A 16,843-nucleotide genomic window follows, 5' to 3' on the forward strand; every position below is an offset into this window, starting at 1 on the left:
TATTGTTTTATATGCTATAGTTTTCCTGTTTATAGCATGTCATTCAGATATTATAAATTTTTAATTGTGAATTCTGGCAATATTTTTTCATGATTTGTATCAGCCATTCCTTCTAAAAATATTTTTTGTGTTCCTCTTCCATTATGTTAATTACTGTGCCAAATACTGAGGATAAACAGTGAACAACAATATTTGTTTCTATTGAGAACTTTCTTAGTACTTGTAAGTTCCATATTGCCACTTATTTACAGGTAAGGAAATGAAAGAACAGAGGTTAGGTAACTTACTCAAGGTCACAGATCTACTAGGTGAGGGAGCCAAGATATAAATCTAATGGTCTGATTCCAGAGTAACACCTATTCTGTGCTATACTATACTGTCTCCTGACAGCAAATAGACATGTCCATGTTCTGAAGAAACTTATCTTTAAAAAAATATTGCAAATATGATAAATAATATGTAGTATAGGGTGCTGGAGGAACATATCATAGGAGACCAAACCTAATTTGCAGAGAACTAAAGACCATGAAAAACTAAGCAGATACGTGTTTAAACATTCCTTTTCAACTTTATGACTTTTTAAGGACTTTGAAGGTTTTATTTTATTTTTTATCTTAAATCTTCAGTACAATAATATTTTGAAACATAGCAGATATTGAGATCTAACTTTATTTTTACACAGTAGTTTTAACTTGTTGAATATTATCTCATTCAATTTAAGGAAATGTTATTTTTTTTATTGGTTGTTCAAAACATTACAAAGCTCTTGACATATCATGTTTCATACATTAGATTCGAGTTGGTTATGAACTCCCATTTTTACCCCAAATACAGATTGCAGAATCACATCTGTTACACATCCACATTTTTACATAATGCCCTATTAGTAACTGTTGTATTCTGCTACCTTTCCTATCCTCTACTATCCCCCCTCCCCTCCCCTCCCATCTTCTCTCTCTACCCCATCTACTGTATTTCATTTCTCTCCTTGTTTATTTACCCGTTCCCCTCGCAACCTCTTATGTGTGATTTTGTATAACAATGAGGGTCTCCCTCCATTACCATGGAATTTCCCTTTTCTCTCATCATAGATTTTGCAGGGAAATGGATGGCACTAGAGCAGACTATGCTTAGTGAAGCTAGCCAATCCCTAAAAAACAAATACCAAATGTCTTCTTTGATATAATGAGAAAATGTTATTGCAGAGTGACCAGCAACCCCCAGGGTAGGTTCCTGCTTAGGAGGTATGAGCTGCCTGGGAAATAAAAAATAAAAAGTCTGAAATAATTAGTAAGAAACAGAAACAGAGCTAGAAATTATATATAAAAAGCAGAGTGTCTGATAAGTCTTTTAGTCCTGATAGGATCTGCAACTGAACAACTGAGAAAAGCCTCTGATTCTTTAAGGGGGAGAACATCAAAAGCAGGGATAAGGTTTCAGGAGGCAGAGTCTTAGGTGGCTCCAGTGGGTCACCCCATCTTTGATGCTGTGTTAAACTTGGGATGGAGCTAGGCAGGACATCTCGTGAACCAGGTGTTCTCAAACCAGCAGGGTTGCTGCTGGGAGTTCCCAATGCCAGGCTTTCCTGCCTAATTTTAGCTCACGCACAGTTCATTGATGGCTTCCCACAAAATGTCACCTTTATCATACTGACCATCCTAAAAAAACACCAAGTTGGTTTATTTCAATTTTTCATAATTCTATTTTTTATTGTGGTAAAAACACACATTTATCCTTTTAACCATTTTAAGTGTATAGTTCAACATTATTAACTGTATTCACATGTTGTGTAGTGGATCTCTAAAACTTTTTCACCTTGCAAAAGTGAAAGTTTATATCCATTTAACAACTCCATTTTCCCTTCCCCCAGGCACTGTAAACCACTGTTCTACTTTGTTACCATGATTCTGACAAATTACACAAGTGGAATAAGTGACTGACTTATTTCAGTTATCTAATGTCCTAAGGTTCATCCATGTTGTAGTATGCAATTTCTTCTTTCTCATAACTGACCAATATTTCATAGTATATTTATACCACATTTTCTTAACTCATTCATCTGTCAATGGACATTTGGGATATTTCTATCCCTTTGCTATTATGAATAATCCTTCAGTAAACATGAGTATGCACGTATTTTCTCAAAAGCCTGCTTTTTGTTCTTTCTGTTGTGTACCCAGAAATGGAACTTCCAAACTATTTTTTGTAGTAGCCACTGCACAGTTTTACATTTCCGCCAACAATGTACTAGGGCTCCAATTGTTATTTCGTATATATTGGTTATCCTAATGTATGAGTGGTGACATCTTATTTTGGTTTTGATTTGTGTGTTTCTAATAATTACAGATATTGACTATCTTTTAATGTTTATTGGATATTTATATATCTTATTTCAAGTCCGTTACTGCTGCTATAACCAAATACCTTACTGTAGGAAATTTATAAATAACAAAAATTTATTTCTCATTATTCTTGAGACAAGGAAGTCCAAGATCAAGGCACCAACAATTTGGCATCTGGTGAGGATCTTTTCCTCATAGATGGCAACTTCTCTGGGTCCTCATATGGTAGAAAACAGAAAACAGCCTCCTTTAAATCCCTTTTATAAATGCCCTGTTCCCATTCATGATCATGTGCTGTAAGTCCCACCTCATAATACTACCACACTGGGTATAAGGTTCCAGTATATTAATTTTGAGAGAGGATGAAATTTTAGACCATAGCAAAGGCCTTTGGCCATTTTTATTTGGGGTGTTTATGATTTTTTGTTATTGTGTTATAGGAGTTCTTTATATTAGCCTCATATGAGATAACATATGCAATTATTTTCTCCCATTCCAAGGACTGCCATTTCACTCTGTTGTTCATTTCATTTGTTGCACAGCAGTTTTTAAGTTTGATATACTCCCTTTTGTCTATATTTGCTTTTGTTGCTTGTGATTTTGGTGTAATATTGCCAAATTCAATGTCAAATCATTGCCAAATTCAATATGGCAAACCTTTCCCTGACTTTATTCTTTTGCATGTGGATATTCAGTTTCCCACTAAGAAACTATTATTCTCCATTGATTGTCTAGGCCTTGGTACATTTATGTTTTAGGCAGCTTTTCCACTACTGTTACTAAAAGACCTGACAAGAATAATTTTAGAGGAGGAAAAGTTTATTTGGGTCTCATGTTTTAGAGGTCTCAGCCCATAGTTGGCCAACTCCGTTGCTCTGGGCTGGGGGGGAGGCAGAATTTCATAGTGGAAGGGTGTGGTAGAGGAAAGTGGCTGGGATCATGGCACCAGCAAGCAGAGAGAGTCTCCATTTGCCCACGTATAAAATATATACCCCAAAGGCATGTACCTAGTGACCCCCCCTCCTCCAGCCACACACTACCTGCCTACAGTTACCAACCAGTTGACCCCTATCAGAGGATTAATAAATGCTCTGATTAGGTTAAGGCTCTCATAACCCAATCCTTTCACACACAGCTTTCTTGAATTGTCTCACACACACGTTTTTGGAGGACACCTAATATCTAAACCATAACATCTTGTCAAAGATAATTGGACCATGTATGTTAAGGCTTATTTCTGAAATTTCCATTTGTTCCTTTGGTATGTGTCTTTTTCCCAGAACCACAGTGTTTTGGTTACTACAGCTTCTGATGTTTTAACGTCAGGAAGTGTGAAGCCTGCAGCTTTGTTTTTCTTTCTCAGCATTGTTTTGGCTATTTGGAGTTCTTCAGGATTCCATATGAAATTTAGAGGGTTTTTTTATCTTTTCTCTTTCTACAAAAAAAAAATCCTATTACAATTTTAGTAGGAATTGTATAGAATCTATGGATCATTTTGGTAGTATGCACATGCTAATAATGTTAAGAATTCCAGAGACTAACACGGGAGCCAAGATCCAGCCCAGACTGCCCACACCAGCCCATGTAGGACCCAAGCTCTCAATAGGCCCAGTCCACCCCTCCCTCTGCAGGGCAGACACTGGCCAGAGTCTAGCCTCTGGTGCAGGACCACCCCTTCTGACCAACAGACTACACAGGAGGTCAAGCCTGGTGAGTCAGATCCACCCACACCAACTTGCGCAGGACCCAGATCCAAGATGCAGTAGCATTCATTGAGGGACACCAGCAGGGTCTGAAAGTCCAACATCAAGGTGAGGTACAGACAATCTGCATGGGCACTACAAGAATATAGGGAAGAAACTGTAATATCTCAGATCCACACTGCAAGAAAGAAAGACACATAGACAACATGAAAAAACAAGGGAGGAAAATGCCCCAAACAAACCAGAAAACTATAATAACAGAATCTATGGACAGCGAAGTTAATGAAATATCAGAGAAGGAGTTCAGAAGGTTCATAATTAAAATGATCTGTGAATTAAAGAATGACCTAAATAAGCAAATATAGGCAAAAATTGATCACTCCAACAATGAAATAAGAGAGCAAATACAGGGAGCAAAAGATTACTTTAAGATATAGATAAAGACTCTGAAAAAAAAATAATCAGAAATCCTTGAAATGAAGGATACAATAAATCCAATAAAAAACTCAATAGAAAACATAACCAACAGAATAGATTACTTGGAAGAAAGAACATCAGATAATAAAGACAAAGTATACAATCTGGAAAATAAGTTGATCACACAGTGAAGATATTTAGAAACCATGAACAGAACATCTAAGAATTATGGGACAGCATCAAAAGACCAAATATAAGAGTTATTGGAATAGAGGAAGGCACAGAGTTTCAAACCAAAGGAATGCACACACAATCTCTTCAATGAGATAATATGAGAAAATTTCCCAAGCATGAAGAACAAATTGGAAAACCAAATACAAGAGGCTTACAAGACACCAAAATACAAAATTACAACAGATCTACACCAAGGCACATTATAATGAAAATGACTAACATACAGAATAAGGATAGACTCTTAAAAGCCTCAAGAGAGAGGAATCAGGTTGCACATGGGAGAGACCAATTTATATCTCAGCAGATTTTTCAACCCAGACCCTCAAAGCCAGAAGATAGTGGAACAACATATACCAAGCTCTGAAAGAAAAATGGATCCCAACCAAGAATCTTATATCCAGCAAAACTAAGTTTTAGATTTGATGATGAAATAAAACCTTCCATGGTGAAATTTAAAAAAAAAATAGTTAAAAGAATTTACAACTAGGGCTGGGGTTGTGGCTCAGAGGAAGCGCGCTTGCCTAGCACCACATACAAATAAAATAAAGGTATTGTGTCCACCTACAATTAAAAAATAAATGTTTCTTTAAAGAATTTACAACCAGAATGCCTACACTACAGAACATCCTCAGCAAAATATTCCAAGAAGAGGAAGTGAAAAACAATGATGCAAATCAGCAGAGGAAGGGATTACACTAAAGGAAAATCGAATCAGAGGAGAAACCATGTTACAATAAATACCAAAAATAAAATGGCTGGGAATACAAATCATGTCTCAATGTCTCAATAATAACCCTGAATGTTAATGGCTTAAACTCACCAATCAAAAAACATACACTAGCAGATTGGATTGAAAACAACAACAGCAACAACAATATCCTGCCTCCAAGAGACTCATAGAAAAAGTCATCCACAGACTGAAGGTGAAGGGTTGGGAAAAATCATACCACTCACATGGACTGTGGAAGCAAGCAGGGGTTTCCATTCTCGTATCAAAGTAGACTTCAAACTAAAGTCAATCAAAAATGATAAAGAAGGAAACTACACACTGCTCAAGGCAATCTTACACCAACAAGACTTAACAATTATAAATATATATGCCCCAAACAATGGAGTATCTACGTTCATCAAACAAACTCTTCTCAAATTCAAGAGTCAACTAGACCACAACACAATAATTTCAGTTGACTTTAACACACCTCTTTCAATATCTTCCAAACAAAAACTGAACAAAGAAACTATAGAACTCAATGATACAATCAATAACTTAGACTTAACTGAAATATATAGAATATTTCAACCTTCAGTGAGAGACTATACTTTCTTCTCACCAGCACATGGATCCTTCTCTAAAATAGACCATACACTATGCCACAAAGCAACTCTTAGCAAATATAAAAAAAGTAGAGATACCACCCTGCATTCTATCAGATCATAATGGAGTGAAATTAGAAATCAATGATAAAATAAGAAATAAAATTCACTCCAACACCTGGAGACTAAATAATATGCTACTGAATGAACAATGGGTTGCAGAAGATATCAAAGAGAAGATTGAAAAATTCTTAGAGGTGAATGAGAACACAGATACAACATATCAATCTCTGGGACACTATGAAAGCAGTTCTAAGAGGAAAGTTCATTGCATGGAGTTCATTCCTTACAAGAAAGAAAACGTCAACAAATAGATGACTTAGCATTACATCTCAAAGCCCTAAAAAAAAAAAAAAACAAATCAACACCAAAAGCTGCAGAAGAAAGGAAATAATTTTAAAATCAGAGCTGAATGAAATTGAAACAATTGAAAAAACTGACAGAACAAAAAATTGGTTCTTTGAAAAAATAAATAAAATTGATAGACCCTTTAGCCTTGCTAATGAAGAGAAGGAGAGAGAAAACTCAAATTACTAACATACATGATGAAAAGGAAATATCCCAACAGACACTACAGAAATACAGAAGATAATTAGAAATTACTTTGAAAACTTATACTCCAATAAAGTAGAAAATATTGAAGGCATAAAAAATTCTAGAGTCATATAATTTGCCCAAATTGAATCAGGATGATATACACAATTTAAACAGATCAATTTCAAGTGATGAAATAGCAGGTGCCATCAAAAGTCTACCAACCAAGAAAAGCCTAGGACCAGATGGATACACAGCCAGTTCTACAAGACCTTTAAAGAAGAACTAATACCAATACTCTCCAACTTATTTCAGGAGATAAGAAAAAGAGGCAGCACTTCCAAACTCATAATAACACCCTTATTCCAAAAGCAGGCAAAGACACATCAAAAAAAGAAAACTTCAGACCAATATCTCTAATAAACATAGATGCAAAAATTCTCAATAAGATTCTGGCAAATCGAATACAAAAACATTGTGGTGCACGATATTCAATAATATCGTGCACCACAATCAAATGGGATTCATCTCAGAGGTGCAAGGTTGGTTCAACATATGGAAATCAATAAATGTAAATTCATTACATCAATAGACTTAAAGATAAGAATCATATGATCATCTCAATAGATGCAGAAAAATCATTTGACAAAATACAACACCCCTTTATGTTCAAAATACTAAAAACATTAGGGATAACAGGAACATATCTCAACATCATAAAGGCTATCTATGCTAAGCCCCAGGTCAACATCATTCTAAATGGAGAAAAAATGAAGGCATTTCCTCTAAAAACTGGAACAAGACATGGAAGCCCTCTTTCTCCACTTCTACAAAACATAGTTCTTGAAACGCTGGCCAGAGCAATCAGACAGATGAAAGAAATTAAAGGGCTACACATAGAAAAGAAGAAAAATTGGCACTATTTGCTGATGATATGATTCTATACCTAGAAGTCCCAAAAAGTTTCACCAGAAAACATCTAGAACTAGTAAATGAATTCAGCAAAGTAGCAGGATATAAAATCAACACCCATAAGTCAAAAAGATTTCTGTATATCAGTGATAAATTCTCAGAAATGACAATGAGAAAAACTACCCCATTTACAATAGCCTCAAAAAATAAAAAATACTTGGGAAATCAACGAAAGAGGTGAGAGATCTATATAATAAAAATTACAGATCCCTAAAGAAAGAAGTCAAAGAAGACCTTATAAAATGGCAAGATCTACCTTGCTCTTGGAGAGGCAGAAGTAATATTATCAAAATGACCATTCTTCCAAAAGCAATATACAGACTTAATCCAATTCCAATCAAAATTCCAATGGCACTCCTCATAGAAATAGAAAAAGCAATCATGAAATTCATCTGGAAAAATAAGAGACCCAGAAAGCTAAAGCAATCCTTAGCAGGAAGAGTGAAGCAGGCGGCATCACTATACCAGACCTTAAACTATACTACAGAGCAATAGTAACAAAAACAGCATGGTATTGGCACCCAAACAGACTGGTAGACCAATGGTACAAAATAGAGGACACAGAGGATAACCCACATAAATACAGCTCTCTCATACTAGACAAAGGCACCAAAACATGCATTGGAGAAAAGATAGCCTCTTCAACAAATGGTACTGGGAAAACTGGAAATCCATATGCCACAAAATGAAATTAAACCTCTATCTCTAACCATGCACAAAACTCAACTCAAAATAGATCAAGAACTTAGGAATACAACCACAGACCCTGCATCTAATAGAAGAAAATGTAGGCCCTAATCTCCATTATATCAGAGCCAGGGAAGGCATGTGATTCCAGGGTACACCCTCAGAGACCCACCTCCTCTAGGCATTCCCCACCTGCCTAGCATTACCACCCTGTCCATTCAAACCTGAATAGATTGATTAGATTGTAGCTCTTAACAATCACAGTGGCTTTACCTCTGAATATTCCTGCAGAAATAGGAGCTTTTAAGGGACACCTCAAATCCAAACCATGACACTGTAGTTGTTCTGGCTATTATTTAAAGTAGACTATTAAAATTTCCTACAATTCTGGCATGGCTAGTTCTTCCTTCAATTCTCTCAAAGTTAGCTTCATATATTTGGATGCTCTGCTTCTAGGTACATTTATATTTATAATTGTTATATTCCCCATGAATTGGCCTTCTAATCATTATATATAAAGTCCTCATCTCTGATAGTAGCATGTGACTTAAGGCTTATCTTGTTTATTATAAGTATGAACACCTCTGTCCTTTTTTGGTTACCATTTTATTTGGAATATCTTTTTTTTCATCCTTTCCCTTTCAGCTTCTGTGTTTCCCTAGATCTAAAGTGAGTTTGTTGTAGAGATCATATATTTTAATCTTGACTTTTTAATCTATTCAGTCAATTATATCTTTTGATTGTGTAATTAATTCATTAGCATCCAAAGTGATTAATACCGGAGAAAGACATACCTTTGCCATTTTATTAATTGTTTTCTTCTTCTTGTACCTATTTCATCCCTCTTTTCCTCTCTTGCTTCTTTACTTTGTGTTTCATTGTTATGTTTTATTTTTGTAATGACATGTTCTGATTTTCTTCTTTCATTTGTGTATCTTCCATAGGTACTTTATTTGTGGTTATTTTATAATTATAGAAAACATCTTACAATTATAACAATCTATTTTAAACTGATAACAATATAATTTCAATAATATGTAAAAAGTCTACATTTATTTCTCTGCATTTTATGTTATTGATTAACCTATTATATCTTCTTACATTGTATGGTCATTCTCATAGTTTAAAAGTTATTTTTTCATTTTATCTTTTAAATTCTATAACTGAATTAAAGGTTCTTTACTTGCCACCATGACAGTATTAGGATTTTATATTTATTTATATATTTACCTTTAATATAAGAGTTTATATTTTGTAAGCTTGGGTATTGTTGTCTAATATTATTTTATTTCCACTAGAAGGACTCCCTTACCATTTCCTGTAAGGCAGCTCTATTAGTGATGAACTTTCTGTTTTTATTTATCTGGGGGATTCTTTTTGGGTTTTTTTGTTTTGTTTTGTTTTGTTGTTGTTGTTGTTTGGCTGGGTGCAGTGAACTTTATTGATAGTATGTGACAGTAGGGCTCCCTAAGCCTCCTTCTTCAGGGGATCTGAGATGGAAATTGAGAGGAGAAGGGACTGAGTTAGGGGCAGGGACTCTCCAGCAGCTGAGGGCCTCTCTCTTCCTCTGTGTTCTTGCTGGGGCAGATGTCCAGGGGCTCTTACTCCTTGGAGACCATATGGATCATAAGGTCCATAACCCTGTTTCTGTAGCCAAATGCATTGTCAATCCAGGAAATGAGCTTGACAAAGTGGTCATTGAAGGCAATGCCAGCCCAGCATTGAAGGTGAAAGAGTGGGTATCACAGTTAAAGTCTCAGGAGATGACCTGATCCCTAGTATAGCCCAGGATGCCCTTGAGGTGGCCCTGTGATGCATGCTTCACCACCTTCTTGATGTCATCATATTTGGTAGCTTTCTCAAGGTGACAGATCAGATATATAGCTGACATTTTGGGGGTGGGCACATGGAAAGCCATGCCAGTGAGCTACCCATTCACTTCAGGGCCACAGCCTTGGCAGCACCAGTGGATGCAGGGATGATATTCTGGGAAGCCTCAAGACCATCATGCCACAGTTTCCCAGAGGGGCTATCTGTGGTCTTCTGAGTAGCAGTGATGTATGAACTGTGTTCATGAGTCCTTCCACAATGCCAAAGTTGTCATGGATGACCTTGGCCAGGGCAGCTAAGCAGTTGGTGGTACAGGAGTCATTGCTGATAATCTTAAGGGAGTGGTCATACTTCTCATGGTTCACATCCATCATAAACATGGGGGCATCAGCAGAAGGGGCAGAGATGGAGCACCACCCTTCAAATGAGCCCTGGCTTTCTCCATGGTAGTGAAGACACCAATGGACTTCATAAGATATTCAGTACTAGCATCACCCCATTTGATGTTGGCAAGATCTCATTCCTGGAAGATAGAGATGGATTTTCCATTGATGACAAGCTTCCCGTTCTCAGCCTTGATTGCGCCATTGAATTTACCATGAGTGAAATCATGCTTGAACATGTAGACAGTGTAGTTGAGGTCAATAAAGAGGTCATTGATGGCAACAATATCACTTTGCTAGAGTTGAAAGCAAATCCATTCACTCTGACCTTCATCATCATGTCTCAGGGATGCAGCTAGCACTGCACAAGATGAGAAGATGCAGCTGTCTGACAAATGAGAAGCAGTGAACCTCCTTTTCATTTTTGAAAGACAGATCTGCAGAATATACTTTTCTTGGTTGGCAGTTTTTTTTTTTTTTTTTACTTTTGGCACTTTGAATATACTATCCCACCATTTTCTGACTTGCAGGGCTTCTACAGAGAATTCTGCTAATATCTTATAGAACATTCCTTACATACGACAAGTTACTTTTCTCTTGCTGCTTTCAAATTTCCCTCTTTGTCTTTTACATTTTGATTACAATGCTTCATTTTAGGTCTCTGAGTTTATCCCACATGAAGTTCTTTGAGTTTCTTAAATTTGTATATGACCATTTCCCCTCAAATTTGGAAAACTTAGGGCCATTATTCCTTTAATTTGCTCTCTAACCCTTTCTCACTCTTTTCCCCTTCTGAAACATCCACAATAAATACTTGGATCTTACTAATGGCATTCTGTAAGTCCTGTATGCTCTTTTTGTTGTTCTTTACTTTTTTTTCTCTCTTCTGACTCAATAATTTCAAATGAGGGCTGGGGTTGTGGCTCAGTGGTAGAACCCTTGCCTAGCATGCGTGAGGCACTGGTTTCTATCCCCAGCACCACATAAAAATAAATAAAATACAGGTATTGTGTCCATTTACAACTAAAAAATTTTTTTAAATAATAATAATATCTGCTTGATACAGTCTACCATTGAACACCTCTAGTGAATTTTTCCATTTAGTTATTATATTTGCTAGTCCTGAAATTTTTATATGGTTCTTTTTTATAGTTTCTATCTCTTTGTTGTTATTCTCATTTTTAATGCATCATTTCCTGACTTTATTTAGTTGGCTATTAATGTTCTCATAGAATATCTTTAAGATAGTTTTTTTTTTTGCATTTTTGTCAAATAATTCACAGATCTCTATTTCTTTAAGATCTGGAGATTTAGTTTGCTCCTTTAGTTTGGTTAATGTTTCTTTGTATGTCTTGCTATTTTTTTTTTTTTTGCAGGGATTTATCATTTGAAAACACTTCCACCATTCCCAGTCTTTATTGAATGACTTCATACAAAAGACTTTCACTAATTAGCCTGGCTATCCATTCTGAGGGATTCTTAAACTTTTTCTGGGATGCATCCTCTTTGGTGTATGCAAGTAATATTCCATTTAGAGAGGTTTTCCAGTTTCTTTTTCTGGAGCTTTTGTTCCCTCTGTTGTCTGTGGCTCTGACCTCTCCTTTGTTCTCAGCAGCACTCAGGTATGTTCAAAATATGCAGGTTTGGAGCCAAATAAGATAGACAAGTACCTCAGGCAACCTCCTAAAGTTCTAACATTCTCTTTCCCTTTCAGTAGAGAAGTGCAAGTTGGGTATTTTCTCCCAGACTTGCCATCCTGTACATGTTTGGGTAAGGACCATAATAGGTATCATGTCGTATCTGTTCTTACTAGTTTCCATGCCACTGTTCTTGACATTGCACTTGCCTAAGTTACTACAACTTCTTAAAGGAGTTTGGACCATATATTGTAACTTATTGGGCCATTATTCAGTCAATGTCTTTGTGGGACATCAATGGTTGGGGCTTTCCTGTCTACCATCTTGCTGGAATTACTCTGTTTCTATTACTTTTAATGGAAAAAAGTTTCTAAAATAAATACTTACATACTTTGGCTAGTTCAATACCCAGAGGAGAACTGAACTGTTTTTCTAACTGAGGATAACATGTTTTTGTTTGTTTATTATATTTTATTGCTAAGAACTACAAATATGGAAATATTATATCCATGGACATAAAATATATTGGAAACTCAATCAACCCATAGCTATTTCTAGGATTGACCCAGGAATAAAATTATTTTATATTGTTGCTGTTCTTTTTAAATTATTTATTTATTTATTTATTTATTTATTTATTTATTTTGCATAATAGCACATCACATCAGAAAAGCCATTTGCTAAGTAGGTGCTATAAATACTTCGTTATTAGTCTCTTTCTGTTCTTTAGCTTACCTGATCTTGTAGTTTAGGGTGGCTAAAGTGAACCTGTTGTAACTTATTACTTCTTTGTTTACAATGAAAAGTTCTGAGATGTGTGTACTTGTTAAATTGTTTGGAAGTACACATTTAATTTCAAGTAGATCTAAATAGGTTTTCACATATATCACTATTAAAGGTCCAATTTTGTGTATTTTTTTCTGTAAAATGTTACCTTTCTTCAAATCATGTAGCTTTGATTTTCTGATGTATAGTGTGTGTGAAAATATTTCTCTGTGAAAAGTTTCCCTTATTGTGTGCCCTTACAGGTGGTGTAATTGATAATATTCTGTCATCTTTGCGGGACATACTTGTTGGTGTGCTGGTAGGAACTGTTTTGGGATGTTTTTTTCGATATTTTCCAAGTGCTGATCAGGTAAATAAAAAAGTTAACCTGTTGTGTAACATTACAGAGTAATAATTAGCTTTCTATCACTATTATGATCCTGAGATAATTAAATTATAGAAGAAGAGGTTTATTTTGGCTAACAGTTTTTGAGATGTCCAATCAATTGAACCCATGAATTTGGATGTGTAGCATGGCAGTATATCATGGCTCACACATGGCAGAGCAAAACCATTTACATCATGATCCAGGGAGAAAAAGAACGATAGGAAGGGAACAGGGGTCCAACAGTCCCCTTTGTGAGCATACTCCCTAATGGTCTGAAGACTCCCACAAGGTCCCCACCTCTCAAAGTTTCTACCATCTCCCAATAGCCCCACATTGGTGAGCAAGTCTTTTAACACGTGGGCTTTTGGGAGGCATTCAACATCCAAACCATATCATCTGGTATTAGACATTTCTTTCCACAATTTGAACTTTGGGAAGAGCTTTGAAATATTAAATTTCATACTTAACTCTCTTCTCCCAAAGTAATCTTCATCGCCCTATTCAGTTCTTAAAATTGAACACAGTAGTGACTGATACAGGTCAATGGCCTTGATTGATGTCTCTGATGAATAAAGAGTTACAGAAAAGTGTACCTACCTGAAAGTATCCCTCTTCATTCTGTTTCACCCCTTTCCCACAAATTGCCTATTGATATTTGTCAGTTTTTCCTAATACTTTTCCCTAAATTTTCCTTTAAAGACATTGGGAGAAGATAGGTTCCCACTTACCTCTGCTTTATTTTCTGACTTAAATTTGCTCTTGCTGTCCTTTGACAAAGGCAACACTGTTAAACATAAGCCTTTCCTTCCCTAAAGCGTGCCATTACTCTTATTTCTGTAATTCCCATCCTGACCTACCTGTAGCTGTTACTTTGACTGAAGAGATATTAAAAATATTTATATTTTTAAGAATTCATTGAATATATGGAACTGAAGACTATATGAGGTTATCCTTTCTTTGCTTTCAGTTGAAATATTGTAACAATTTTACTGATGTCACTCTCAGAGATGTATCAGAAGATGAAAGTTTAAAGTTTGCAAATTTTGTTACTTGGTAACAAGTGTGCTGAAATATTTAGTGAGGAAGAAAATCAACATTTTAGATACTACTTAATACAGCATTTAGAGACTTGATAGCAAAGGGTCAAAAATAAATGATAGATAATGCCAAATCTTATATATTTAATATAAAACAAATTTTAAATATCTATTTCTAGGAAAAACTTTCATTGAAGAGGGCATTCCTTATTTTGAGTATCTGTATTTCTGCTGTCTTAGGCAGTCAACGTATTGGTTTACATGGATCTGGAGGATTATGCACACTAGTGTCATCTTTCCTTGCAGGGACAAAATGGTCCAAAGACAAGGTGAATATTTTTAATACATCATTTTTAAAGATAATTAATTTTTATATCTCTAATCGACATTTAGAAAACCTCCCCACTTTACTTGAAAGATGTTTCATTTCCTCAAGGAAGTGTATGAATCAATCAAGGAAATAAAATATTTACAAAAAGTGCCTGGAAATAAACTAAAATGCAATCAAAAGTTGAGTTATAGTATCAGACTTCACTCTTCCCAAAATATTATGTAATATAATATGATTTTCATTAACTTAATTATTTTCTTCGTTAAAATTTTATTTGTTCAACTAATCCATGAAAACATTCATAAAAGATTAAAACATATAGAATAAAATGTAAGTTTCCTTCATCCCTCACATTCTTAAATATCCAACTCCTTCCCCAAATTAAGCATTTGTTCTGACCAAACCTTTCAGTTTTTTGATGCAGGTGGTACTGTTAGGAACAATCTTGTTCATGTGTCTTATTGCATATATAAAAGTACTTTGCATGTATATAAATACTTGTGTAGGATTAATTTCCTGGAAATAGAATGTCTATATTAAGAAATAGTCTGTTTTTATTTTGCTGGGTACTGTTAAATTACACTCCTGCCAACATTATAGAGAGTATTTACATTTCTCTAATTAGTAGTGGACAAAACTTCATGTATTCTTCATTAACTAACTATTGAATTCTTGGCCTATTCCTATTCCTATGCCTTTTGCTTCTAATTTATAGTTTCACCATATGCTAGGACTACTGTGTGTGTGTGTGTGTGTGTGTGTATAAAATATTCATATAATTTTTGCTTATCTTCAACTTTGTTTATGTTATATTTTATGTGGAAGTGAAATTTTCTATAGCCACACATCCATTTTTTCCTTTATGGTTCTGGATTCTAAATCTTGTTTAAGGACTTCCTCATCCAAGATTATAAGATTATAAACATCATAAAGATATACTATTTTTTATATTGTCATCTAATACTTTGGTGGTTGTTGCTTGTTTATTTTGTTTCTGCATTTAGTTTTTTAATCCATCTGGAATTTATCTTTGTGAATGCTGTAAAGTAATGCTATAGGAATACCTCTGTGTGTCTATGTATTCATAGACACACACATGTACTTATATATAATAGATATGCATAAACACACATGTATGTATATACATATATACATACACATATTGGCTACTCAGTTTTCAATTATTTGTTTATTAACACATTAATTGTTCAGTTTTTATTTTGTTTTTGTTTTGGTACTGGGAATTGAACCCAGATGTGTTTTACCACTGCTACATCCCCAGTTCTTTTTATCATTTGAGACAGGGTCTAAATTGCTGAGGCTGGCCTCAAACTTGCAATCCTCCTGCCTCAGCCTCCTGAGTAACTGGGATTACAGGCATATGCCACTATGCCCAGCAATTATTCAGTTTTGCTAAGTACATATTTTAACATTAGTTAAATTCTGAACTTATGCCAATACCAATCTAATTTAAATCACTGCAGTTTTATGTCTCAAAATCTAATATAGAAATTATCCCCATTAAACTGCTTCTTAATGTATTTCATGGCTATTTCTGCCCATTATTCTTTCTTAGATTAATTTTATAATCAGCTTGAGAAGTTCCCTACCCAAAATGTAGACCCAAAATGTAGTCCAATATAATCATGATTATAGAATTAATTAAGTGGTTAATAATGAATGAAATAGGAGCTTGTGGTTATGGCTCAGTGGTGGAGCGCTTGCCCTTCAGTGTGAGGCACTGGGTTCGATCCTCAGTACCACATAAAAATAAATAAACAAAATAAAGTTGTGTCCATCTACAACTAAAAAATAGAAACTAAAAATTTTTTTAAATGAAGGAATACAAGTTAAAAGTAAAATGAAAACTACAAGAATTTCTTTGTATATGATAAAAGAAATTAAAATGAATAGTTTAAAGATTAAAATAAATAGGATAATATGCTATAAAAAAGAAATAATAATAATTGTTTTGTTTTTACTTTTTTAACTTTTACAATCAAATAATTTTTAATCAGAAAGCTCAATCTTAAAGGAAAATGTTATAAAGATAGTTTGTGTCCTAAGCAAGAGTCATCAGAATTCTTATGTACATTCTATACGATGACAAGCCCAGATGGAGACTAAAATCTTTTCATCCCAAATCCTGGAGAAGAGTTAGTATGCTGTTATGCCAAATGGCACCTTTCCTTTAATCTTTTCATTGGGA

General features: G+C 34.9%; 1 protein-coding gene and 1 pseudogene across 1 annotated transcript in view; one reads left to right on the forward strand and one right to left on the reverse strand.

The window, feature by feature from the left end:
- The window catches only part of Slc9b1 (solute carrier family 9 member B1), an 86,969-nt gene that overhangs the window by 61,362 nt on the left and 8,764 nt on the right, over window positions 1-16,843 (forward strand). The window contains exons 8-9 of the mRNA XM_078021868.1: window positions 13,142-13,248; window positions 14,483-14,632. Coding sequence (XP_077877994.1) covers window positions 13,142-13,248; window positions 14,483-14,632 — 257 coding nt within the window. The remainder of the gene's footprint in view (window positions 1-13,141; window positions 13,249-14,482; window positions 14,633-16,843) is intronic.
- LOC106144901 (glyceraldehyde-3-phosphate dehydrogenase pseudogene) lies at window positions 9,865-10,816 on the reverse strand (annotated as a pseudogene).

The sequence above is a fragment of the Ictidomys tridecemlineatus genome, chromosome 9, assembly GCF_052094955.1.
Source record: "Ictidomys tridecemlineatus isolate mIctTri1 chromosome 9, mIctTri1.hap1, whole genome shotgun sequence".
NCBI lineage: Eukaryota > Metazoa > Chordata > Mammalia > Rodentia > Sciuridae > Ictidomys > Ictidomys tridecemlineatus.